Source organism: Rhinopithecus roxellana, chromosome 11 (genome assembly GCF_007565055.1).
Source record: "Rhinopithecus roxellana isolate Shanxi Qingling chromosome 11, ASM756505v1, whole genome shotgun sequence".
NCBI lineage: Eukaryota > Metazoa > Chordata > Mammalia > Primates > Cercopithecidae > Rhinopithecus > Rhinopithecus roxellana.
In genome coordinates this window covers 111,891,239-111,918,292 of record NC_044559.1, presented here as the reverse complement: position 1 = coordinate 111,918,292, position 27,054 = coordinate 111,891,239, and the positions used below count along the sequence as shown (strand labels likewise).

The 27,054-nt window shown below is 46.1% G+C and overlaps 2 protein-coding genes across 8 annotated transcripts in view; one reads left to right on the top strand and one right to left on the bottom strand.

Moving 5' to 3' along the window:
- MLLT10 (MLLT10 histone lysine methyltransferase DOT1L cofactor) overlaps positions 1-2,274 on the top strand; it is a 129,641-nt gene extending 127,367 nt beyond the window's left edge. For 6 of the 7 annotated variants that reach the window (XM_030940583.1, XM_030940578.1, XM_030940580.1 and 3 more), the window contains one exon: positions 591-2,274. In XM_030940583.1, the coding sequence (XP_030796443.1) occupies positions 591-635 (45 nt within the window). In that variant the 3' untranslated portion in view covers positions 636-2,274. The remainder of the gene's footprint in view (positions 1-590) is intronic. The other variant, XM_030940582.1, reaches the window with a different exon arrangement.
- Positions 2,275-15,050: 12,776 nt separating this feature from the next.
- Positions 15,051-27,054, bottom strand: part of DNAJC1 (DnaJ heat shock protein family (Hsp40) member C1) — a 240,652-nt gene continuing 228,648 nt past the window's right edge. The window contains exons 10-12 of the mRNA XM_010367572.2: positions 25,439-25,487; positions 17,679-18,127; positions 15,051-15,259 (exon numbers count right to left, since the gene is read on the bottom strand). Of these exons, the coding sequence (XP_010365874.2) occupies positions 15,191-15,259; positions 17,679-18,127; positions 25,439-25,487 (567 nt within the window). The 3' untranslated portion in view covers positions 15,051-15,190. The remainder of the gene's footprint in view (positions 15,260-17,678; positions 18,128-25,438; positions 25,488-27,054) is intronic.

Sequence of the window (27,054 nt, the reverse complement as noted above, 5' to 3'; positions counted from 1 at the left end):
TTTTCCTAGGTTATACAATATGAAATGTATTTAATGGGAAATCACAGTAATTTAATGAGCTAATAGAGGAACACAGTGCTGGGAGGTGCTGTTTGCTCAGTACCCTGCTATGTGCCAGGGGTCCTTGCTAGATACCGTGACATCTGTGATTTCAGTCTTTACAGTAATAAGAGGCTGTAACTCCATTTTTTATAGATTAGTAAAAGGAAATGCAAAGAAAGCCCAAGGACAAATAGCAAATGTGGAATCACAGCCCATGACTTTCTTAGCCCATAAAAATTTTGTTCTCTACAGTACCATGTTACTTTTGTGGAAAAGTTGATTTTGGAAGATGAATTCTGCATTCATTCTTTAGAAGTTCTGTCCCTCAGATGGGCCCACCTCTTTGGTCTTTTTATACTGTTGAATTTAATGTTTTTGAAGTATTTACTAGTAAATTCATGTCTATATATTATGTTGCAAGTAGGCTTGCCAACTTAAAAGAAAAAAGGGAATAACTTTCTATACCACATTTTATCTCAGTTTCAAATTGGGAGGATATTATCAAAAGTTGATTTAGCTAACGCGTCTGCTCTTTTGTTTAACTGCAGAGACTTAGTGATAAAACCGGGCCTGTAACTCAAGAGAAAAGTTGACACCTGAGAAACATCTAGAAATTGCCTGTCCTGCTGTTCTAGCACTTCATCTGGCTGCCTTTGCAGTCCTTTTACTACAGCTATGAAGAAACGCAACAAGAAACTTAATGCACAACAAAGGATTAATTGCCGCAAGGACATTCTTGTAAGGCTTTGATTAGTTTTCTTGTTGCTTTGTTGCACTGAAATGGAATTCCCATGCCCCTACCCCTTACCCCAATTTTTTGAACATGGAAAGAAAATTTAATACGTTTTTAAAGTGACATAATTTACACGCAATATGTTTATCAACTCGAGAATATAGTTGGTACACAACTAGGTTTATAAATTGGAGATACGAATAGCAAAACTAAAATACTTGTTCCATTTACAAACTACTTGATTTTATTGTACAAGTTGAAATATGCTCTTTTGTTTGGGTTATAGTATGTTTGCTCTAAGTCAAATTCCAAGGAACTAATTTCTCCTGGAGTTCCATTGATTCAATATTACAAATATATAGCGCATCACCTGGGACTTGGCAATCTTTGTTAAAAAATATTTCCTTTCTAATGGGATTTAGCCAGTTTTGGTAATCAAGTTAGGATGGTAATGTCTGCATCTGCTAAAGGTAATTTTCTTTTGAGAATTGCTTTCTTTAGTGTTAAGAGCTACTCATATTTTAAAGAAACCTTGAGTTAACTGAGTTCTGAGGCTGCTGGGGGAACCAGATCAATTCAAAGCGAAATACTTCTTTCAGAAAGGGGCCACTCTGGAAAGTGCTGGTGGGGTTTGCCCTTGATCAAGTGCCTCCATTGTGCTGCAAGGGCTCTAGACAGCAGGGTGGGACAGTCAGTCCTCCGAGCAGCAGGATCATCCCTTCACACCTGCAGCCTTCCCATGCTTCCGCCTTTATTCAGAACTTTCTGTGCCACTGTAGATAGCTCAGGCAAAACTATTACCTGGGTATTTATCCACTAATGAGTCACAAGAAAAGGAGTGGATTTGGTAAGAATAGAGAGTTGTTTTATTTTAACCACTTCCCATTACTGACCATTAAAACAAAAGCTCACCACTAGAGTTCCTGAAAACAGGTGAAACCTGTATGACAGCCCTTCCACTTTGGGGAGCCACGCTTTTGATGTGACGGTATCGCGGAGTGATCCACCACGGGGGATGTAATCACCAAACTGTTCTTCGGTGTGTGAATTATTAGTGGAAAAGACCCAGCTGTAATTAGACCTCCACTGTGTACTTAGCTGGAAGAACATGTTAATTCTGCAATATGTCTCTTGGTTAAACATTGCACAGTTCTTACCTCATTTCTGTAAATAAAGTTTTGTGAATCTGTTTTGTATTGTGAAAAATTCATAAGATAACATTGATATTTTGATTTGTAATATTTCTAATCGGTAGATTTAATTGAAAAGTAAAATTAATTTATTTTTATATGTTCAGGGGAATTTTAAAGTCAAGTATTTTGTAGATAATTTAAAAAATCAGTGTGGTTTATTTTACTTATTTAACCCACTGGTTGTTATTCTGTAACAGTTTGTATAAATGGTAAATTTTGAATGTGTTGTTATTTTACTTAGATGTAAAATTCCACATGTATTAAAGTGTACAAAGTTTTGTTAATAAAATTTAATAATGTTTATAACTCCATGCCATTCTCATTTGGAGAGGATGGAGGGGGTAGGTACACCCATGTTGCTTCCTCAGGGAATCTTGGCCTGTGTTTTGTGTTTGGAGCACTGGTACATTGCCCCGGAGTTAATGGAAACTCTCATGAGCAAATGCTATACGATGTGCAAGGCATTCTGTAAAGTAATGTGCAGTACAAACCCACCTCGGGCTCAGAGATCTTCGATCATCCTCAGATGAGAGGGAGAGTGAAGAGGGAAATAGCCTTGGTGGAGATAAAAGGAAAACAAAGTCCAGATGAGATAATTAGAGCCCATTGATAAAGCAGTACTCACACTTGGTAGAGATTCGATTCCTGTTACTTATACAGTTAGCTTTAACTAGAGGCATTCCATGAAAGAGAAGCCCAATCTATTTAGTGGTCTTCGTAAGCATCAGAATCATCTGTGGTGCTTTTCAAAAATATAAATGCTCAGACTTTATCCCAGACTTAATTGAATCCGAACATACTGATCTGTGTCAAGTGCTGCTGGTAATTAAGAGGCAAGTGAACAAGAAAAACTGGTCCTAGGCTGTAAACTTTATTTAGGAGTGAGTTTTGGGTTCTTGGTGATTTTTTTTTTTTTTTTTTTATGTACATGAAAAAATTATGATTCTAGAAATTCATCTGTCTCCCAAGGTGAAGGATTACCTTCCCTCTAGAATGACAGGTGACTCATCCATCAATTCCTGTGAGTTTAGTTTGTTAACATGCGTCCTTTGGCTTGGCTGCGTGTTTGTAAGCGTCTACTTCTGTAGCTCTCTGGCTTCCTGGAGGCTCCAGGACATTGACCTCGTCATCCTGCGTTGCTGCCCTGCAAGGCCCTGGCAGCTGCTGGTTCACATGTGCGCCTTGTGTTCTGGGAAGGGCTCTGAAGAGCTGCTGCCCTGCTGGTGGCCGAGCCTTGAAGAAGGTCGACACTGACTGGTTGCCGTCTGCACTTCTGTGCTTTAGTCCTGTGGATGTGCAGTCCATGTTGTGGGTCAAGATCAAGCACTGGGCCAAGACAGAAAAGCCAAGTCGTTGTCTTAGGCTGTCTACCAAGCAGAAGGGAAAGATGATCCCATAATCCTCAGAATAGGCAGGAGAGACCTTTGGAATTTGGAAGGGAGGCACTACCTTACAATGAAATGTAATTTTGCTTTCATAAGTGGATTATGTACCTAGGTTTTAAAAGAGATGGTCTCACTCTGTCGCCGGGCTGGAGTGCAGTGGCGAGATCATAGCTCACTGCAGCCTCAAACTCCTGGGCTCAAGCAATCCTCCTGCCTCAGCCTCCTGAGTAGCTGGCACTACAGTTAAGAGCCAGCGTGCCTGGCTGTCTGGGTCATGTCCTTCCAAGTAGAAATCTCAGACAAATAATGTTCATCTTAGTTTTACTTGTTGAAAATAAAACATCAATGATACCATCTTTTCAGATAAACTAGGCTTTTCAGAATGAAATGGGGTGAACTTGTATAATTTGGAAGTCTTTTTTTTTTTTTTTTTTTTTTTTTTTTTTTTTTTTTTTTTTTTTTTTTTTTTTTTGAGACGGAGTCTTGCTCTGCCACCCAGGCTGGAGTGCAGTGGCCGAATCTCAGCTCACTGCAAGCTCCGCCTCCCGGGTTTACGCCATTCTCCTGCCTCAGCCGCCCGAGTAGCTGGGACTACAGGCGCCCGCCTCGTCGCCCGGCTAGTTTTTTGTATTTTTTTTTAAGTAGAGACAGGGTTTCACCGTATTAGCCAGGATGGTCTCGATCTCCTGACCTCGTGATCCGCCCGTCTCGGCCTCCCAAAGTGCTGGGATTACAGGCTTGAGCCACCGCGCCCGGCCTGGAAGTCATTTTTTAAATAATTTGTTAAAATTCATGTCAATTGTTTTTCCATTCCCCAATTTGTTATTTGCAACAAACGAAATGTCCTTTTCGCACCACTTACTAATTTTTGCAATTCAGTAAAAATTTATGTAAAAATGGAAGTTTCGTTTGTGACTTAGGTCACAGTTCAAGTTTGGCAAGTCTTTCTTAAGGGACAGACTCCCCCCATTGAGGTAAACGAACAGGGGCACACATGTCCCTTCTAGCTGTCTGACATATCTCAGCCTCAGATCCCTGGCTGCATCAAGGTCTGGAGGTCCACAGTCACATGTGGAGTAGACAAAGTGCCCATTTTCCAAGTGTGTGATCCACATCCACCTCAGGGCACTGGTGACACTTTTAGGTGTTAACATTAACCTATTTAAGTAATAAAAATTAGCATGACCACTTTTTTTAAAATTTGAGACCAGAAAAAAAAAAAAGTCCTGTCACTTTTTTTTTTTTTTTTTTTTTTTTTTGAGACAGTCTCACTGTCATACCGGCTAGAGTGCAATGGCACAATCTCAGCTCACCGTGACCTCCACTTTCCGGGTTTAAGCAATTCGCCTGCCTCAGCCTCCCAAGTGACTGGGATTACAGGCACCCACCACGCCTGGGTAATTTTTGTATTTTTAGTAGAGATGGGGTTTCACCATGTTGGCCAGGCTGGTCTTGAACTCCTGACCTCAGGTGATCCACCCGCCTTGGCCTCCCAAAGTGGTGGGATTACAGGTGTGACCTACTGTGCCTGGCCTTTCACTTTTTATAAAATATGATACATCTGTAATTTTAATATTTTCTTTTCCTACATGATTGAGTGTTCAAAGTTATGGCCTGCTTTTGTCACTTAAATAAAAAGTGACAGGAAAGATCTTAGAAATTAAATTTTGTGTTTATTAACCATTTTCTGGGCCAGATGGGCAGTTTCCCACTGGCATGGTTGTCACAGCAGGAGCTCTGTAAATGTTGTTCCCTTGTCTTTTAGGGGAAGAGGGTCTCAGGGGACTGGAGTAGCGGCAGCATAAAGGGCAGGGTTGGGAAGGACCAGCACTAGTCACAAGGGATCAAGTGGGCACAGGAAATGAGGCTGGAAGAGGGCTGTGGGTTTGCAAGAAAGATGATTGGTGCTGTGCTGGAGCGTGGTTTCTGTAGTTCTGTGGCCACAGAAGATTGTAAATGCACATTAAGCCAGCAAGCAGCGTGTGGATAGGGCAGTGAGGCGCCCTCTCTACAAAACAAAGTTAGCCAGGCATGGGATATACACCTGTAGTCCGAGCTCTTCAGGAGGCCTAGGTGGAAGGATCATGTAAGTCCAGGAAGTCACGGTGGCAGTGATCATACCACCACACTCCAGCCAGGGTGACAGAGACCTCATCTCTTAAGGGGGGGGGGCAGCTAGCAACTGCTCAGGCATGATTACTCACACCTGTTATCACAGCACTTTGGGAGGCCGAGGTGGGTGGATCACCTGAGGTTGGGAGTTCGAGGCCAATATCAAAACACCCCGTCTCGACTAAAAATACAAAATCAGGCATGGTGGCACGTGCCTGTACTCCCAGCTACTTGGGAGGCTGAGGCAGGAGAATCACTTGAACCCGGGAAGTGGAGGCTGTGGTGAGCTGAGATTGTGCCATTAGCTCTCCAGCCTAGGCAACAACAGCAAAACTTCGTCTCGAATACAAAAAGGTAAGGGATTGGCTAGCAGCAAGGTGCAGAGTGGGTAAATTCAGGGGAAAGGCAGATGGGAGAAGGGGGAGAAGGTGGATACTAGGAGACAAGTGCGTTATTTCTAGATCTGGGTCCAAATATTCTAGATGAGCTCACTGCCTCTTCTCTGGCCTGCTTTTTGTTGGAAGCTCCCAAATTCCATGAGGTTGAATTTTCAGGTTTTGTTCACAACTCTTGGTACATCTGTTTTACTTCAGGTACAACCAGAGCTAGGCCTTTGGTTGGCGAGAACTCCAGCGCCCCACCCTCCAGGTGACCCATCAGTGTGGCCACCACCCTTGTCTACTTTCAGATGGGAGAGACACGTCCTTCGAGTGTGGGCAGTTGGCAGAGGGTGTTCCCAAGGGTGCTGACCCAGGCGTCATGTCAAGCCCTTCACCTGCCTTACTGCACACCTCCACTTCACACAACCCTGTGAGGGCTGTTTTGTTTCCCCCATTTCGCAAATTAGGAAGTTGAGGCTTAGGAGGGTAGAGAGTCACATAGCTGCCAAAATGTGAATTGGTGCAATTAAGAACAAGAATGATCTGAGGCAGGTAAAGTGGCAGCGCCCCATGATGCTCTTAGAGCCCCTCCCGACTCCAAGTTCACTAAGGACTGGTGGAGGCTGGGACATCTCTTCAAGACTGAGGCCTCTCAGGGTGTGGGCTCGGCTCATCCAGCCAGTGCTGGCTCCCAGCACAATTCCACCCCTTGCTGTTCACCCCAGCAAAACCCAGCCATGCTGTTCTCGAACATGCCATGTCCCCGACAACCCTATGCCTTTCTCAGGCACCACTGGTAACTAGAATCATAAAGGCCTGGACATGGCTATGGCTGGAGTTTGAGCTGTCCCTAGCTCTGCATTCATTTGTAGTCTTTCCAAGGGGTGTGGGGGTGTGAGAGCCTTAGCCTGGCTGCAGACTGGAAAGGAACTAGGGAAGAAACCGGAGACCCCTCAGTGGACCTGTGAATTGAACTAGTTTGGAGAATTCAGGTGAGATGATGTGAGAGGATTGGAGAAGATAGACAAGTTGGAATCCCCTCCCCACCCCCACCCCCAAAAAAAGCTGGGGATGTTTCAACCCCCTGGAGGCTTTCAGGGCAAAGGAATTCACCTTTTCTAAGGCCCTAGCTCCAGAAAAGCTGCTTTCTCAAATCCCTGGGAGGGACTCGTACCCTCCAGCTTACTGGAGAGGAGACCACGCAGTCCATTTGCCATACCTCTGCTCTGGCTCTTTTGGACATCAAGGAAGCACCGTAGCTCCCTGGATAGAGTGGAGGATTCTGCCAGGGTTTAGAGCAAAGGGCGCTGAGAACCATAAAGTTGACCCTCACCAGACTCCTAACAGAGGGGGGCAGTTGAAGTCAATGGGATGGAGAAGGGCGAGGACAAGGAAGAAGACTGCAGACTTTGGGGACACCAAGACTACCAAAGCAAAAGATCAAACATCTGGAGAGGAATCTGAGAAGCCAGGGGAACTCTTGGTTTGATTTATATCCATTTCACTACAGAATGTGAAGCTGCAAAAAGCTGGAAGATGTCACACACCACCTTCAGGATTAAAGGGGTAAGGTCAAGCCTGAAATCACCTTTTGGACGTGGTACTCAGGTATTTGGTGACATGAACAGGAGCAGCTTTGGCGGTGGGAAGAGGGGCTAGTAGGTAGGAGACAGTGTCTAAGGCTCCCAACGCGTGCCCTTAAATACTTGATTGTACACTGAGGTTGTATCAAGCCAGTGTCAGTTCAGCTTGCTTTAACAAAGTGCCATCATCTGGCTGGGTGTGGAGGCTCAAGTCTGTAATCCCAGGACTTTGGAAGGCCAAGGCAGGAGGCTCACTTGAGGTCAGGAGTTTGAGGCTGCAGCTCTGATCACTCCACTGCACTCCAGCCTGGATAAGACCAGGACCCTGTCTCGATGAAATAATTTAATAAATGCTGTAGTCTGGGTGACTTACATACAACAAATGTATTTCTCCAAGTCAGTGAGGCTCTGTTCCAGAGGCAGAAGGCCAACTCACATGGAAGGGGGCAACTCTGCTCTCTGGCCTCACATTCATGGGGGCTCAACCCTCTTGACCTAATCACTTCCAAAGGCCCCACCTCCTGATCCCATCTCCTTCAAGGTTTGGATTTTGACACATGACCTTGGTGAGGGGAGACAGACATTCAGTCCACTGCAACCAGTGAAAAAGAAGTTACCTCATGGTTTGCAGCAAACTCAACAGCATCTTCATTTTGCTAGCACCTTCCAAAGTTTAAAATTAAAGCATGACATTTCACTTTGTGCTGATCAGGTTTGTTTTCCTTCAAACTCTGATGGTTGCATCTGGGGGTTTCTCACTTGGCCCCCGTAACAAGCAGATGGATGAATTAGGGGATTCCATCTTGGTAGCGCCGCCACCTTGCTGGTTCCCCGGGGCTCTTCCAGAGCAGGCAAGGTCAGGTGCTCTCTGCAGCTAAGTTGCACCGCATACATTGGAATTGTTGAACAAAACAGGGTCCCATTTGCTTTGCAAGCTCTTGGCCTCATGCAGTGGTTCTTCCTGGCTGGCCAGTAGAATCACCTGGACATCAGCACCTTCATGCAGGGATTCTCTACCCAGGACCCATTATTTCCCCGCCCCGCGAAACAGGGTCTCACTCTGTCACCCAGGCTAGATGGCAGTGGTGCGATCATAGCTCTGTGCAACCTCAAACTCCTGGGCTCCAGTGATCCTCCCACCCCAGTCTCCTAAGTAGCTGGGGCTACAAGCATGTGCCACCGCATTTGGCTTTTTTTTTTTTTTTTTTTTTTGTAGAGACAGGGTCTCATGTTGCCCAGGCTGCTCTCAACCAATCCTGCCTTGGCCTCCCAAAGCGCTGATCATAGGTGTGAGCCACTGCACCGGGCCCACATCCAATTTTTAAATTCCAGTTTTTAACAGAACAGGACTGACATAATTGTATCCAAACAGCAAATTTCCAATAGTGATTTTTTAAGCCAAGCCTCTGAAGTTCTGGAAAACAGCTGAGGTCAAATATGTCAAGACATCTACTGTTTAACTGCAGTGATATCTAACTTTGTGAAACCAAGATTGGAACCAAAATGACAGTATAAGCAATGAGACATTTTATCTTACATTTTACAAGATATTTGTTTTTGAGTAATAACAAAAGCAAACATGACCAACATGGCTCATTTTCCTTTATGACTTAGGCCACAGTAAATCATACAGCGACTCTACTGTTGCCCCCCAAATCTGTCGATTTCATTTTGTAAACGGTATACTGTATGACCCACAGATGACCCATGGATACTCTCGGTTTGGGACCGTTCCTGACAAGGCTGTGAGGGGAAGAGGCCCCCACTGTAAGCAACCCTGGCCTGGCTCCTGTTCCACGTCTCAGACTCGGGAGTGAGGTTACAAAGAGAGTCCCCAGACCCGAGAGAAACACCATGTTTCAGCCCAATATTTGGAAGTCGGATTTGTTTTAGAAAATACCAACATGTTTTCACCAAATGACTAACCTTGTCCAGTTGCAGTCACGCAGGCCCCCACACCAAAGTCTCACCTCTCCTCAGCCTGCAGAGCCAACTCCTGGTCTTAAAGGCCTGAGCCCAGGTGCTGGTCCGTGGCTAGGGGCGACAGACCTGCAGCGCAGGTGCCGGTGCACGTAGTTGTAGGAGATCCTGCCAGGCTGGGCCCCGACTCAGGTGTCTCCGGGGCTCAGCCATTCTCTGAGGCAGGTGGGTCTTCACGAGGGCTGGGGCAGGACCAGGACTCACCTCTACCCTGGGGCTTTCTCAACCAAAGCAAGACAGTGGAAATCTCTGAGCTGTCCTTCTTCACTGGGGAGTTCGGTGCCCCTCTGAAAATCTGCAGGCATTTGGGATTGGCCACTTGTTAGCAATGCCCCATAAGACAGGAAGGCCACATCCTGTAGCGCCTAGGCTGGGTGTCCTGGGCCCCAGGGAAGACATGGCCTCCCTGTATGCACAGAACATGATTTAAACCGTGCCATTTAAACTGTAGGAACAAGCCTACCTGCCAAAATGAACAACAACAAATACCCTAGAAAATGAAGCTGGGATGAAATACTTGATAGAGCTTTAGTTCTCTACTTGGAGAGGAGTTTGGGGGAGTGTGACTGGCATATATCAAGAAGCAGCCCTGCAGCAGGAGGCATTTTTTAAAGTGTCTGAAGACATTGACAGTGGAAAGCTTATTAAGGTCTTATTCTAAAACTGCGAAGGGAATTTGAGAACACTCCAGTGGAAGACTAAACCCACAGTCTGCAACTCAGGGTGTTTGCCAAGCACGTGCGGACCAATTGAAGACAAACTCCCAGGCAGCTCCCAAAGCAAATTCTGCAGATGAATCGGATAATTTGGTGAAAATCTAAGTAAGCTGGTCCACTGATGAAAAAAAACCTCCTTCCCACCCCAACTTTTCCTAATAAGGCATTCTAAGGCCGTGCACGGGGAGCTCTTGCACACCTGGGGAAGAACGTGGCTTGGCTGCACATCCCAAACATTCCCGACCCCCTGTGGGGGGCGGGGGCAGAATCCCCATTAGGGATAAATAAGACGACAGGTGAGTATGCTTTGAAAGTGGCGCAATAAACGGTTTGAGGAAATGGTAACGCTGAGATTCCTGCCCCAGTGGGGAGAGAAAATTTAAACCACTAAAGGGGAAGAGACTCGGGTGTCCAGGAAGATGAGGGCAGAGCCCCCGCGCCTGGTGTCATGCCTGGGAGTACCCTGCTGCTCTGCGCTCTGTGGGTCTGAGCGGGGTGGGGGCTGCAGATGGCCTCCCTCCCTCCACTCCTCCCCCATCCCCTGCCGTGGCCCCCCGCAGCCCTCAGAACCACAGCCCTCTCCGTGGCCTTGGTCCCTGCTCCTTCCCCATGGTCTTCACCTACGACTCAGACGTGGGTCTTCTGATCCAAACTCTGCCCTTTCCTTAAACTACACCTGAGGAAGAGGAGACCAGGCTGAGGTCAGCCCTAGGGAATAGCGGCAAGGGGAGGAGCACAAGATGGGGCAGAGCCGAGAGGGGCCCTGAGCGTGAACGGCTTTCCGAGAGCGGCTTGCTGCCCCTCAGGTATTAGCACCTGCATTCTGTGGACAGGAAATGAGCCCCAGAGGGGCTAATATCACTTGCCCAGGCCCTGGCTCATCAGCAGTAGACCCGGGACTTTGAGCCCTTTCTGCGTGAGGCCCAGTCTAAGGTTCTCCTGCACAGCACACGGGCCCTCCTGGGGCCGTGTCAGGAGAAACGTCACCGAACAGGCTGTGAGCCTTTTTGGGTGAGAGGCCCTTGGGGCACCCAGTGAAAGATGTGGACCCTCTCCCCAGAAAAGTACACATCCAAGGTGGAATGATTTTGCAGTCCTGTTGCAGGGTCCCCGGGAGTGCACGGAGTGACCCAGGCCCCTAGGCCCCTAGGCCCCGGGCTGGGATTCCCGCCCCCACCGGCAGGAGATGGAAGGAGCTTGGCCCCGCCCCATCAGCCCTGCTGTGGCCATCGCCACGCAGAAGACGATGGTGACAGGAAGCCAGGCTGTCAGAAATAACATTGTTTCTGCCAAGCCAGGCACTGCGTTAGAAAGACTTCACACGGATTATCTCACTTTATCATCCTAACAACCTAAGCGGCAGCTGCCATTATTCTCTATTTTCCCAGAGGAGGAACTGAAGGCATAGTAGTGAAACACCACACCTGATGTCACCCAGCTCCATGGACAGTGGGAGAGCCAGCCTTCTCCACCTCCAGCCAGGTCTCACCCCCCGCAACATAAGCAAATGGACATGGCCATGGGGGCGAGAGATGGGGGGCTGCTGAGGAGCTGGAGCCGTGGGGTCCCCAGAAGTGGAGGCCTGGAGGCAGCGCTGGGGCCCACTGCACCTCAGGGCTGCTCGGTGGCTGCTCTCAGGGCAGCCCTGGGCTGTTCTCGATACCAGCTTCACCTTCAGGAGACTAAGTTATGCCCTGCTGAGGATGTTCACAAGGTCGCACTGCAGGCCCCAGAGGCGATCCTCCTGGAGAGGCTCCAGGCCCACGGAGGACTTGGTGGCCAGCAAGGAGCCCAGGACCCTGGGCCTGGGCTGGACTGCGGTTTGCCCTCCCACCTGGGACATTCCAGGTTCACGTTTTCTCAGGTTTCATTTAACAAGGAAAAAATAGCATACACAACATTCATGTCCCACAGACAACTTCTTTTCTTCCCTCAAAAAGGGAAAACCAGCCTGGACCACAGAGCCAGACCCATCTCTACATAAAAACAGAAAAAATTAGGAAGGTGGTGGTGGTACATGGCTGTGGTCCCAGCTACTTGGGAGGCTGAGGCAGGAGGATTGCTTGAGCCTGTTAGTTTGAGGCTGCAGTGAGACATGATTGCGCCACTGCTCTCCAGCCTGGGCAACCAAGCGAGGCTGTCTCTTGAAAAAAAAAAAAAAAAAAAAAAAAGGTGTAAACTTAAGAGGAAAGGGGGAGGGTGGTTGGGTTGGTTCTCATGAACAAGACAGCAAGAACAAAAAAGCAAGCGCAGGCCACCTGTGGGGGCTGGGTGTGGCATGGGGAGGCCTCCTCAGTGGGCAGGGTAGGGTGGCTCAGGAGGACATGGGTCTGGAAGTGGGAGGGGAGAAGGGGCACGGTGGGGCTGTCGCGTGGCTGGTTCATGTGCCACGTCCCCACACGCATTCAGTGCATTCCCTCTAGAGGATCCTCGCTCTCCTGCTGTGACCCGGGGTGGCAGCTGTCATCTGTGTACAGGGCTGTGCTCTGAGAGCTGGGAGCCCACGAGTCCTTCTGCCCAGCCTCTGGCCCTGGCCTCCCCCGCAAAACCCCCCCACCTCATCCTACTTCAGTTGACTCCTTGGCCCCCAGACTCCCCCGAGGGGAGACCATGGGCAGCGCGCCTTTCCTGGCAGGCAGAGACAGGCAGCAGAAAACCACACTAGCACCTCACTCTCTCAAGGTAGCTGGAGAAGATGAGGACAGGGCGAGTTGAGGGGTTCCAGCAACTCAATTTCCTAAAGCACCTCTGGACCCCCATGGGCCTCTCCCGCAGAAAGCCCAGGAAACTCATAATTGGGCTTTGGGGTATGTGTGAGAGGAACCCAATTCAGGCTGCTGTAAGTGTAAAGGGTGATTTAATGGCAGAATACTCAGAGTGTACTGGGTTGCATAACAGGCTTGAGGCTGGGCTCAGAGAGCAAAGGGGCCCCTGGGGCTGGCATATGGCCAGGACGATCCTCCCCTCTCCCTGTTCCTCTCCAGGAACCGGCTTCCTTCTCAGATGTGTCACTCACATGGAGCCACTGCGACTGCACAGCAGTCACCTCATGGCCCCCAGCTGGAGGACAGAGTTCTGGGGAAGACTCAAAGATTCTCGTGACTAGCCTGGCTTTGACTTGTTACAGGAAGAGAACAGTGAGTACTGCTGGGGCCAGATGATTGTGCCTGTCCCCCGTCCCCACCTGGCCAGACAGGTACCACTTCCCTATCCCTGCTGGCTGAGGCTGATGGAAGCTGCTGCTCCCTGACTCAGGCAGTTCTGTGCAAACCAGACTACGGAGACTGTGGCTGGTACAGACTGAGCATCCCTAACCCCAAATCCAAGATCTGAAATGCTCTCAAGATCCAAATTTTTGGAGTGCTGATGTGACGCCACCAGTGGAAAATTCCACACCTGATGCCTCTGCTTTCTGGTGGTTCAGCAAATAAACTTTGTTTCTTGCATAAAATTATTAAAAATATTGCATAAAATTACCTTCAGGTTGTGTGCATAAAGTGTATGTCAAACATAATGGACGTCTATAATCCCAACACTTTGGGAGGCCGAGGTGGGAGATCACTTGAGATCAGGAGTTCAAGACAAGCCTGGGTAACATGACAAAACCCCGTCTCTACTAAAAATACAAAAATTAGCCAGGTGTGGTGGCGCACACCTGTAATTCCAGGTACTCAGAAGGCCGAGGAAGAAGAATCACTTGAACCTGGGAGGCGGAGGTTGCGGTGTACCGAGATTGCACCACTGCACTCCAGCCTGGGCGACAGAGCAAGACTCTGTCTCCAAAAACAAACAAACAACAAAGAAGGTGGTGTTTAGATTCAGGTCCCATCCCTGAGCCAACTTATTATGTATATGTAAATATTCCAAAAAAAAAAAAAAATGCAAAATCCGAATCTTGTCTAAAAAATTTTGGAAGAGGGATACTCAACCTGCAATGTGCTGTTTTCGCTTTTCCGCTGCTCTTTTTGGGATGAGGGAGTTGGGTCTGAGGTGTAAGTTCCCTACAACATCTGCTTGGAAGCAGGTGTAGGCCCAAGACCTAAGGCAGCCTCTGTCACCTCCTATCATGGAAAGGGCTGGGGACTTACCTGGTTCCATGTCCTCTGTATGGAAAGAAGCTTGCACTGCAGAGTGGGGACCTCTGTCACCCAAACTATCCTCCAGGAAACTGTACCCTCACTTTACTCCTTAGAGAAAATGACATCTCTAAGATATTCTATCAAATCACGTCCCTTTACTGTGTTCTGGTTATCTTCACGATTTTCACGTTTAGACAAGCTGCATTCATCACACTATTTCCACGCCCTGAGCAAATGATAGAAGATTTAAAAGGAGCGCTCAGCTGACAGTGACAGTTCAAATACAGCAAGAAAGACTTCGACAGAAAGTAATAGTATAAAATAGTCAAAATAGTGATTTTTAACTTAGGTACGAAAAAATGGTCCCAATTTCATCATTTCCTGAAAATGGTCCTGCCTGTTGTCTGGAAATTCTATCAGGTGGGAACACATTTCTGTCAAGCAGCTCAAACTTCGAATGTATTACCTTATGTCTTTCTTCACCTGGACAGTTTTTTCCCTAGATATATTTAACTAATTAAGATAATCTCACATTGTTCTTAGCCAACCAGCTAGATACCAACCTGGTTTTCTTTCTCCCCAAGAACCGATCTTGCTACTCAACCCCCACTAGAGACATGAACTGCTGTGTTCTTTGGTCGTGTTTTAGAGAAACACTGTTTGAATTCTTACACATTAGTTTGTTCACATGTTCCTTCAAAACCATGTATTTTTGCCTGATCATTAGAAAGCACTATTTATTCCCTAAGAAAGTAAACTTTGAAGTGATGAGAAATAAAATAATCTGCAAAATACCCACATCCTTTTTCCCCAGCACAGTATTTGTTTAAACAGTATAGCACAACACTCATCTTTTATTTATTTATTATTTTTTTTTACTAAGGCACATGACGTAGAAATATTGAGGTACAAAAATGCAAATTTCTGCAAAAGATTTTTAAGATATTCATTTTGGAAAATGAAGGTGAACATCATCTCCCAGAATATTCAGCTTTTAGCTTGTTTTTTCTTTTGGACCAGTTCAACCAGCAACTTGTACCTAGCGATACAGTCTTCCTGTAGGAAGAAAAAAAAGAGAGGTGAAAACAGTCACTTGCACAAGTCAGTGTGGTCCCCGTGGGGCCAGTCTGCTGCCTTCTGCTCATGAAGAGCCTCCCGTCCAGTCCCTCTGCCCAGAGTTCCCAGGATGTCATGGAGTCCAGCCGCTCACAAGGCAGACCTGTCTGGGCAGTGCGAGAAGGGCTCCTGCAAGCCCAGCCCAAAGGGAAGGTGCTTGGTGCGGAGTGACGGGCTGGGGCAGCCATTTGTGAGGTGCACTAGCATCATCACTGGTACCTTCAGCCTGCTGACTCTCATTTTCATGTTAACATTTCACTCTTTCATCACAACACGCTACTTTAAAGAAATAAAAAACCCTCGGGCCAGGTAGCCACAATAGTCTTCTTCCGTGGGTCTGGCTTTCCTTAGGCGCTGCTGAGACCTTTCCTGTGGGGAGCCAGCCCCCGGGACGCTGGGAAAACTTGTGCTGAAATACACACTCCTGCTCCTCCCGGCCCTACCTCCATACCACCCTACAGGCTGCAGGGCCACCCACTTCAGACCTCAGCTGGCCACAGCTGTCACGCCCTGGGCTGGGGCTCAGGACCAAAGCAGAGGTGGGTTGATGGTGGGGAGAGGCCTCATTATTTTCACGTTGATTACAGGAACTTTCCAGAATATATTCTGTTTCTGTTCCAAAAATACCGACCCTGAGGTTCTGTAGCTTTTGCTTAGGGTCCCCAGTGCAAAGTGACTTTATCAGCTGCCTGGGACAGGGAAAGGATGTTTACTCTCCTAGGATTTTAGCTTAGTGGTGTTATGAGAGTCTCTTCTCAGGGTTTTTTCTGCATCCCCAAAGATTATCTGCCTAAGGTCTTTAAAGATATCAGTCTTTCCTTAGTATCTACTCTGTCCCTAACCACATAGTGCCGAAACCAGATGTGGCCAGACCCAGCACTTAACCCCGGAAGGACAGTGTGCTCAGAGCTCTGAGCTGAGCTGTGGCAGCCAGGCCCAGGCTCCAGGACAGCAGGCAGCTCAGCCCTGACTGGCTCTCAAGTCAAGGCTTGAGGGGAACACCTGCAGGCTGACGAAGCCCTGCTCATTGCTGATTGAAAACTGGAAGGTTTCCAGACCCCCCAGGTATGAGTTTCTGGGTGTTCTATCCTTAGGAATCCAAGCTCCAGCCCCTTCGTTTATAAGCCAGTGTGGACTCATCACACATGGAGACGCCTGTGTCCTGACAGATGCTAGAGAAATTCAGGGAGAATAGTTACTTCTGGCAAACCAGTTGGAGAAGCTGGGAGAAGCTGCACTTCCCAAATAGATCAACTGCTAAGGGTTTATTTTTCACCCCAGGAACTCTCAACTTTCATCCTTTTAAAGTAGGTGGAGAAAACTAGACCTGTACACTCAGGGACATGCATGGCCATGAGCTAGATTTTCCAATACAGAATTTCAATTACAAAAATAAGAATGTAAATGAGCATCAGTGTGCCCAGAGGCGACTGAGGGAGGCACAGATGGCAGAATAGATCGCCGCTTTTGATTCTGACTGTTCCTGATTCCTCGACTAACAATCTAGCTCCCGGGAAAGAAGCCTCAAGAGACACTGTGGTAGGATCACACCCTGGAACTCTGTGCAGCGCCTCACGGCCAGATCACAGAAAAGAGGCCGCCCAAGCCAGGTGGGTAGGCTCTCCACAGGGCACTCCTGCCCTCTCCTCCCACCTGAGTTTTTATCTGAGAACCATCTCAGATGTATGTGAGCAGGCACTAAGAGCTACAAGCAGGGAGAAAGGCTAACTACAAACGGCCATGGCCGTGGAAGGTAAAGCCAAACCCTAGCTGTCGCCTGGCACTGACCACACATGGTGATGGCCTCAGGGCCTCTGAACAGCCATGAGGTGCACCTGCTGAGTCCAAAGTTATTCACATGGCAGAACCAAAGATGATCACGGTAATACTGTCTATACCAGCTATCCCTTTGGTCAAAGATTTGCTACATAGCCAACGGGCCTTGTGATTTATGAACCCTCAGCCTGGTTCAGAGGAGCTTCCCATCCTGACCCTCCTCAGCTGCCGCATTTCACGGTGAGACAGCACCAGCTGAGCCTCCCATGTGCCCTTAAACCCTAGGCCTGAGTGGGCGAGTTCTCCAAAAGGCAGGCGGGTGCTGTGGGTGAAGTTTCTATAACCAGCTACCCTGTGTGATGATGAAACTTAGAATCTTGAGCTCATCTACACACATGAACCACCTCAGTGCACAGATTCATATACTCTAGGGAGAAATATACTGGAAGACAGCTGGGAAAGAAGAGATCACGGGACAGGTGTCAGTAGACAGGAATGAGGGAAGAAGCCGCAGGCACACAAGCTGCGGCTCCTCTGGTGGGATTCCAATACCTGTGCAGAGGCCTCTTTCCCTGTCACTCACCTTGCTCTTGGACGGGACACATCTGGCTATTTTGTCCCAGCGGTCAGAGGATCCCTTTGGGTACTGCTGCAACGCCAGTTCCAGAAGTTTCTGTTGATTCTGAGTCCACGGCTCCTCTGCAGCCCGAGCTCTCTCTTTTTTCTGGGTCTCCTCGTCACTGGACTCATTTGGTTCTGCTACGTCAAAGTCCTTCTGCCGCCTGGCTCTGGACTTCTCCTCTGGCTCCAGCTTCGCAGTAGTCTCCAGCAGCCTGGCTGGCTTCCGCCTCCGAGGCCGGGCCTCGGTACCCCCCGTCTCCTGCTCACCAGAGTCTCCCCCCTGCTCCTCCTCCACCGCCGCCCCCTCTGCGTCCTCTCGCTGGGTGATCATGTCATCAGGCAAGGTGGTGGCACTTTTGATGGGCTTGGAATTCTGAACTGTTGATTTGAGTTCGGAGAGTCTAACCATTCCTAGGAAAGAGGGGTGCGCCACACAGAGGTGAAGGGCAAGGTGAATTACGGAGATGGTGAGAACAGCGGCTGCTGGGCACACATCAGGCAGCGCACTAGGCATTTTGCATGCATGGTCTAATTTCATTTCCACACTATTCTAGAAAGATAGGGATCATTACCCTAATGTTACAGATGAGAAAAAGAAGACTCAGCACTAGAGTGGGATCTGAACCCACTTCTGTCTGATTCCAAGCCTTTGTCCCTTTCTCTACTCTGAGGAATAATGGGTATATAAAGAATCAGATTGTGAACAAGAATACAAACATGTCTTTGAGAAGGAATAACCTGCTACTCAGTATAAGAAAGGATTCACTGGCTCCACTGGAAAGACAAAAATCAACTGGTCAAACCTTAAACTGTGCTGCTTCTGGAAGTCAAGTGTATGAGTAAATTATACACTTATAAATAGTAGCTATAATAAGAATTTTTAAACATGGAAAGGAGACATTTTATCAAAACGTTTATTAGCTGGGTGTGGTGGTATACACCTGTATTCCTAGCTACTTGGCAGGCTAAGGAGGGAGGACTGCTTGAGCCCAGGAGTTTGAGGCTGCAGTCAGCTACGATCACACCTCTGTGCTTCAGCCTGGGCAACAGAGTGAGATCTTGTCTCTAAAAGTAGTAATAATTAATAACAAAAGTTTTAAACCTTTTAATAGGACAGAATAGAATACAGAGCACTGATATCCTCAATACAGTAGGAGTTACAACTCAGTAAGATAAAAGGACAAAGAACACAGCTCACAAAGGAAGAACTACAGTAGCTGACGAGTATTAGAGAACGGAAACAGTGAATCGCCACTTTTCAATTATTAAATTGGCAAAGATTAGAAAGTATGACAATACCTAGTGTTGGCAAAATGCAGGGAAATAGTACATTCGGACACCGGGAGTGGGAGCAGAAACTGGCCCAGCCCAGAGCTCTCCAATGAAACATGCTGTGATACGATTATATAAACCACCTGGTGTAGCACTGAGGAATTAAGTTTTTAACTTTATTTAATTTTAATTAATTTAAAATTTAATACAAATAGCTACAAGTGGCAAGTGGCTACCATATTAGACAGCACAGGTCTAGCCTTTTTAAAGAACACTTTGTCAAATGGAGGTGAACCTTAAAATTGTATTTACTTGTGACTCTATAATTTTACTTAGAGGAGGTTCTCCTGTGGAAATAATTACAGATGTATGTACAAATTTAGCTACAAAGAGGCAATATTTTAGGCCCAGTGCAGTGTGGCTCGAGCCTGTAATTCCAGGACTTTGGGAGGCCAAGGTGAGGTGCATCACTTCAGGCCAGGAGTTCCAGACCAGCTTGGGCAAACATGGCAAAACCCTGTCTGTACTAAAATTACAAAAAATTAGCTGGGCATAGTGGCGCATGCCTGTCATCCCAACTACTTGGTGGCTGAGGCATGAAAATCGCTTGAATCCAGCAGGCAGAGGCTGCAGTGAGCCGAGACTGTGCCACTGCATTCCAGTCTGGGCAACAGAGTCTCGCTCTGTTTCAAAACAACAACAAAAAAGGAGGCAATATTTTATTTCCTTTTTTACGGTAATGTTTCCTCTTTTTTATACTAGCTTTTATTTAATAAAAAACAAAATCCCGGCCATACACGGTGGCTCACGCCTGTAATCCCAACACTTTGGGAGTCCAAGGCAGGGGGGATCACCTGAGGTCAGGAGTTCGAGACCAGCCTGGCCAACATGGTGAAACCCTGTCTCTACAAAAATACAAAAATTAGCCAGGCATGATGGTGGGTGCCTGTAATCCCAGCTACTCAGGAGGCTGAGGCAGGAGAATCGTTTGAACCAGGGAGGCGAGGTTACAGGGAGCCGAGATGGTGCTATTGCACTCCAGCCTGGGTGACAGAGTGAGACTCCATCTTTAAAAAAAAAAAAAAAAAAAAAAAAAATCCTGCATATAATTAAAAAAAAAAAAGTAAAAACTACAAAAAGGAATACAATGAAAAGTGGCTTAGTCTGGGTTCCTGGTCTGCTTTCTAAGAGGCAAAAATGAGTTGGGGTGTGAGTGTGTGAACGTCTAGATATAGAATGAGTCTTGCACACCCTATGGAGCTGCCTTTGCCTTCTCCTTTCTTATGTTAATGGCAACAAACTCCCTGGAGGTCATTCTGTATCAGCTCACTGAAGTTCCAGGTCCTAGTCTTTTGTTACTACAAACGAGTTGCATTTCATAATCATTATCTCCTCCATATTTTTTATTATGTACTCCATCAATAAAACCTCTTTGAAAATGCAATTATTATTTTTTTTATTTTTAATTTTTGAGATGGAGTCTCGCTCTTTCACCAGGCTGGAGTGAAGTGGTGCAATTTTGGTTCCCTGCAACCTCTGCCTCCTGGGTTCAAGTGATGCTCCTGCCTCATCCTCTAGAGTAGCTGGGACTACGGGTGTCAGCCTCTCAAGTAGCAGGGACTACGAGCACGCGCCACCATGCCCAGCTAATTTTTGTATTTATAGTACAGACGGGGTTTCACCATGTTGGCCAGGATGGTCTCAACCTCTTGACCTCGGGATCTGCCCGCCTTGGCCTCCCAAAGTGCTGAGCCACTGCGCCCAGCTGAAAATGCAATTCTAATATATACATATTTACTTATATTTACTTATTCTTTTTTTTTTTTGAGGCGGAGTCTCGCTCTGTCGCCCAGGCTGGAGTGCAGTGGCCGGATCTCAGCTCACTGCAAGCTCCGCCTCCCGGGTTTACGCCATTCTCCTGCCTCAGCCTCCCAAGTAGCTGGGACTACAGGCACCCGCCACCTCGCCCGGCTAGTTTTTTGTATTTTTAGTAGAGACGGGGTTTCACTGTGTTCGCCAGGATGGTCTCGATCTCCTGACCTTGTGATCCGCCCGTCTCGGCCTCCCAAAGTGCTGGGATTACAGGCTTGAGCCACCGCGCCCGGCCTACTTATTCTTTTATATCCACCACTCTACTAATATATTATAAAACACATATGGATAAGAAAATCAAAGATAAAAAACAATCTAAAAACATCATTAAGTGAAACATTCTCATGAAAATATTAATATTGAAAACAATGAGACTGAAAAATTGCTTAATACTGGGTAAAATACTCAATTAAAGGCCTGGCTCCAAATTCGCTTTATTTTGGCACCTAACTTTGAATGGCCATCCTAGTTGGAAAAGATGACCCAAAAGGATACATCTATCCACATGGAGTGTCCTGTTGGCCATGTTTACTATGCTCTGGTATTCACTGTACAATACAAATTATGAAAACATTTTCATAAAAATCTCCCCCAAGTCAATCATTTGGTCTTGCAAACTAAACAGAAAGTGTTATTTATCTGAGATAGGGGTCTTGCTCTGTCACCCAGGCTGGAGTGCAGTGGTGTGATCGTAGCTCACTGCAGCCTCCAACTTCTGGGCTCAAGTGATTCTCCCACCTCAGCCTCCTGAGCAACTGGGACTACAGGCCTACCTCATCACGCCTGGCTGTATTTTTAACAAATGAGTTCACTTTGTTTGAAAGATTTACAGGTTAAAATTCCATTTTCAACATTTTTAAATCCGTAAAAATAAGTTTTTATAGGTCACATTGTTTTGCTCATAGAATAACACATAACAAAGAAAAAACTTTCAAGTATCGACTTTTTTTTTTTTTTTTTTTGAGCCAGTCTTGCTCTGTTGCCCAGGCTGGAGTTCAGTGGCGTGATCTCGGCTCACTGTAACCTCTGCCTCCCGGGTTCAAGTGATTCTCCTGCCTCAGCTTCCAGAGTAGCTGGGACTACAGGCATGCGCCACAACACCCAGCTAATTTTTGTATTTTTAGTAGAGACCGGGTTTCACTATGTTGGCCAGGCTGGTCTCGAACTCCTGACCTCAGGTGATCTGCCCGTCTTGGCCTCCCAAAGTGTCAGGATTACAGGCGTGAGCCACCGCGCCCAGCCAAGGATCTACTTTCAAACATCCTTTCTACAGCATAGTTTTCAAAACACTTTCACATTCAAAACCCCATCTTTATTTTGTAAAAATATTTTAATATAATAAAAGGATTAAATATATTAGTCTTCAGTGAGTATGCTGCCATTAACACAGAAATAGGGAGGCAAATACAGACAGGGTGTGCGCAACTAGTTACACTTCTAGACGTGTGCACCCCCCACTCCGACTCATTATTCCCTCTGTGGAGGGCCAGGAATGCAGACTCAGACACTTTTCATTGTACCCCTTTTTGTACTGTTTTAATGTTTTAAGCGTGTGCAGGTTGTTTTTTTTTTGAGACCCTACACCAATAATTTATTTATTTATTTATTTGGTAAAAGAAAAGTATAAAATTGAGGATCTTTACATTCAAAAACTTTTAAAAGTACTTTGTCAAAATACTAGGAAGCCTCCATATGATAGGAAATATTCCCGTGGTTGCCCTCCACACCTTATAAAAAGATGTCACTGCAACTCTGGGGTTATCTATACATCCACTCAACTGGGTATCTTGCTGCAATATCTTGAGAGCGAAAGAATGTGGATGCTGCCGAGTGATGAGGCCATCACCAACCCATGAGCGCTGTGGAAATCCCATTTTTCCCTTGGGAAACGCTGGTGCCCTATGTAACACAGAAGCTCTGCTAATGGGCACAGTGAGGGTGCTGGCATTAAGTCTGAATATCAAAGATGAGAAAGCTTAATTCCTCTCTCACTGCCTTAAGATAAAAATAAAGATCAATAGAAATTCAAATACAGTCTTCTTATATTCCAAAGAATCATCTTGTCTACCTCACTTTGGAGACCACAACTTCATAACAATAAAAAAAAATGGAAACAATCAAAATGTCCAACAATAGAAACCTGTTAAATAAACCATGGGGCAGATATCTATACTATGGACCACTATGGAGCCATTAAGGTGATGATACAGACATATGAGTATATGGAGTGAAAAAATACAAAACAGTATTGTAGTATAGTCCCATTCTTGTAAAAATGTTATATGCACATACGTGCATCAGAAAAGTCTCAAGAAACAGGCTGGGTGCAGTGGCTCACGCCTGTAATCCCAGCACTTTGGGAGGCTGAGGTGGGAGGATCACCTAAGGTTGGGAGTTTGAGACCAGCCTGACCAACATGGAGAAACCCCATCTCTACTAAGAATACAAAATATTAGCCAGTCATAGTGGCGCATGTCTATAATCCCAGCTACTCAGGAGGCTGAGGCAGAAGAATTGCTTGAACCTGGGAGGCGGAGGTTGCAGTGAGCCGAGATTGCACCATTGCATTCCAGTCTGGGCAACAGAGCGAGAATCCGTCTCAAAAAAAAAAAAAAAGAAAAGAAAAGTCTGAAGAAATATCTCTCTCAAAATAACAACAATTGGTAGGTTACATGTGATTATTTTCTTCCTTTTGTTTATCTGTATTTTTTTGAGTTTCTATTAGCAAACATTTCTTTCCATACTCACTAAAGCAACTCTCTTAAGAAATAGCTGAATACCTCCATCTGGGTGTGTTCTTATCTGTAGAAGGTCATTTTCCCCTGTGCTAGCCTATTAAGCCAGCTGTGTTTTCTAAACCATCCATTTCAAACTCTGAGAGGTAACCCAAATTTTAGGAAACAATTTTAGAATATCTAATAATACTTCAGAAGCACAGCTTTGTGGCTTAAATGGATCACACTGCTTACGGATTCTTTGTTAATTTGTGAACATAATCAGAAGAAAGACTTTTATTTCAAAATCCTTTGGCTTCTTAAAGGCTATTAAAAAACAAAACACAGAATTTAATGAATATATTTGTGACAAAGACCTTATGGTGCTTTTAGAGAGTCACAGGATGCTTGGATGTGGCCAAATATCACATCGGATTTGCTTCTTTTCCTCTCTGACCTAATGCTGGATCTGCTCTCTGCTCAAAGCTGCTTCTGGTGCCTTTTCTCAGCCACAAGTGTTGGTTGCCTCAGAGATGCACTTAAATATTTAACTCCACATTTCCTGTTTTCTTCATACTTCTGACCCCCTCCACCAAAGCTCCAGGAAGATCTATGTCAGTTCCTTACTCCGAGATGCGCTGCCTTTTCAATGGTATGATTTTGGAGAATGTCTTGAAGTAGACTTCTGTCATGTAACATTCCATTGCCCCGTCTCTGCCTCCATGGCCACAGAAATAACTTCATTGGCAGAAAAAGAAATCCAGAAATGTCCTCTTTGCTAAAGCCTGGAGAACTCCAAGTTGAATTATTTTTTAAAAATTATTTTATTTTTATGTTTATTTTTCAGAAATGGGGGTCTCACTATGTTGCCCAGGCTGGTTTTGAACTCCTGGGCTCAAGTGATCCTCCTGCCTCGGCCTCTAGAGTAGTTGAAACGAGAGCTGTGCCCCCATGCCCGGCTGGGATGGCTTTTTGAGATCTCTGGGTTTGCTAATCGTTGGCTTGTTCATCTGCATTCCTCTCCCTGGCACCTGTATTCGAGTTAGGTTGGAAAGTTTCTGAGGCATGTTCTTACTTTCCGGTTCTAAGCAAAGAATATGGAGACTCTAACAAAATTCCAGTTAATCTTGGAGGAAACTGATTTTAAGAAACATAAATGCGGCTGAGCGTGGTGGCTCACACCTGTAATCCTAGCAATTTGGAAGGCCGAGGTGGGAGGATCAAGAGGTCAGGAGTTCAAGACCAGCCTGGCCAAGATGGTGAAACCCCGTCTCTGCTAAAAATACAAAAATCTGTCAGGTGCAGTGGTGGGCACCCGTAATCCCAGCTACTCCAGAGGCTGAGGCAGGAGAATCGCTTGAATCCGGGGGAGGCAGAGGTTGCAGTGAGCCGAGATTGTGCCACTGCACTCTAGCCTGGGCAATAGAGCAAGACTCCGTCTTAAAAAAAAAAAAAACACACATAAATGCTTGGGAAAGCTGTTTGTCATCTATCCCAAAGGGTAGCTCTGCAAGTGCAGCAGTGACAGGGGTGGACAGTACAGGGAAACAGTGTGCACATAGCATTTGCGTGGTGTGCAGACGGGCTTTCTCCTGTGTTTTCCCTCCCCACAAATTGAACTAGAGAAGACGATCTGTATACTTCTTTAACCTTATTAATTAAATACATCTTCTCGGCACCAGAATATGCAGGGATGGACTGGCTTGCTGGTGCCCGTATTTCAACCCCTTTTGGAGATGCAACCAGATTTAGAGTTCATTAGGCAAAACTTCTAGACCCTTGTATTTAAAGAAGTTATTATAAAAAGGGATTAATTTAGAAGAAATCAGTTTAGATTAATGAGCTAGAAGAAGTATGAACTCACCTGGGGAGCAGGTCACTGAATCCTTCAGTTGCTTGGCTTTGGCTGTCACCTGTTTCAAAACATAAAAGCAAAAATCTTACTTTCCATGTACCTACTGTAGGCTGAGTGAAACTATTCCATGTAAGCTCCATGTGAATGAACAGGGTTCACTGGCTCTCAGGCCTGAAAGACCCTCAGTCATCTGTCCCATCCATTAATGTAATTAAAAAGAAAACTGAGGCCCAGAGAGATTAAATGGATTGCTCCAAAACACCCATCCACTCAGCAGCAGAATCAGGACAAGAACTCACATACCTGGACTCCTTCTAGTTCAATGACAGTTCCGTTATACAAGGCTGCCTCTTAAAAGATACTACTTTCAAGGCCAGGCATGGTGGCTCATGCCTGTTATCCTAGCACTTTGGGACACCAAGGCGGCTGGATCAGTTGAGGTCAGTAGTTCAAGATCAGCCTGTCCAACATGGTGAAATCCCATTTCTATTAAAATATAAAAAGTAGCTGGGCAAGATGGTGGGTGCCTGTAATCCCAGCTACTCCGGAGCTGAGGCAGGAGAATCGCTTGAACCCAGGAGGCGGAGGTTGCAGTGAGCCGAGATCGCACCACTGCACTCCAGCCTGGGCATCGGAGTGAGACCTTGTCTCAAAAAAAAAAAAAATAAAGATACTACTTTCATTATGCAAACAGGTCATTTTTTAAACCTAGAATTTCCAGAAATTGAATATCTTTCTTCACTGGAGAATATTCTACCACTGAGTATTGCAATCAGTGGGGAAAATGACATTTATGCTAATGGTGTTATAAGATAAAAGTCCTTCCTTTCTGCAATCTGTAAGGAAACCCTAAGAGCATCTGAGATTGACACTGGAGGAAGAATCTGTTGGTGGAGTGGGGCAGCTGCACCCAAGAACCATGATACCTTTACACATATGAGTGTGGATCCACAGAAAGAATTTGGTCTAGTGGTAATTTTTTTTTCTTTATATAAATGGTATCGTATTTCATGTCTCATTCTATAGCTTGCTCTTTCTTCATTTAACAATGTCTTTGAGATCTACATATAGATTTGCTTTATTTTTATCTTCTCTTTCTCTGTCAACTTATTTTGTTTGTTTGTTTGTTTTTAAAGAGATGTTTCTATGTTGCAGTCTTGCTATGTGGCCCAGAATGGCCTGTAAGTCCTAGGCTCAAATGATCCTCCCACCTCAGTCTCCTGAGTAGCTGGGACTACAGGCATGAGCCACTGCACTTGGCTTTCTTTTTTTAAATTGAGATAAAATTTACAGAGTATAATGTGCAGACTTTAAATGTGCAATCTGATGAGTTTTGACCAAAAATCTCTGCCTGTATAACCAACATCACAATCAAACTACAGAACATTGACTGGGCACGGTGGCTCATGCCTGTAATCCCAGCACTTTGGGAGGCCGAGGCAGGCAGATCACTTGAGGTCAGGAGTTTGAGACCAGCCTGGTCAATATAGCAAAACCCTGTCTCTACTAAAAATACAAAAATTATCCAGGCATGATGGCACATGCCTGTAATCCCAGCTATTTGCGAGGCTGAGGCAGCAGAATTGCTTGAACCCAGGAGGTGGAGGTTGCAGTGAGCTGAGAAC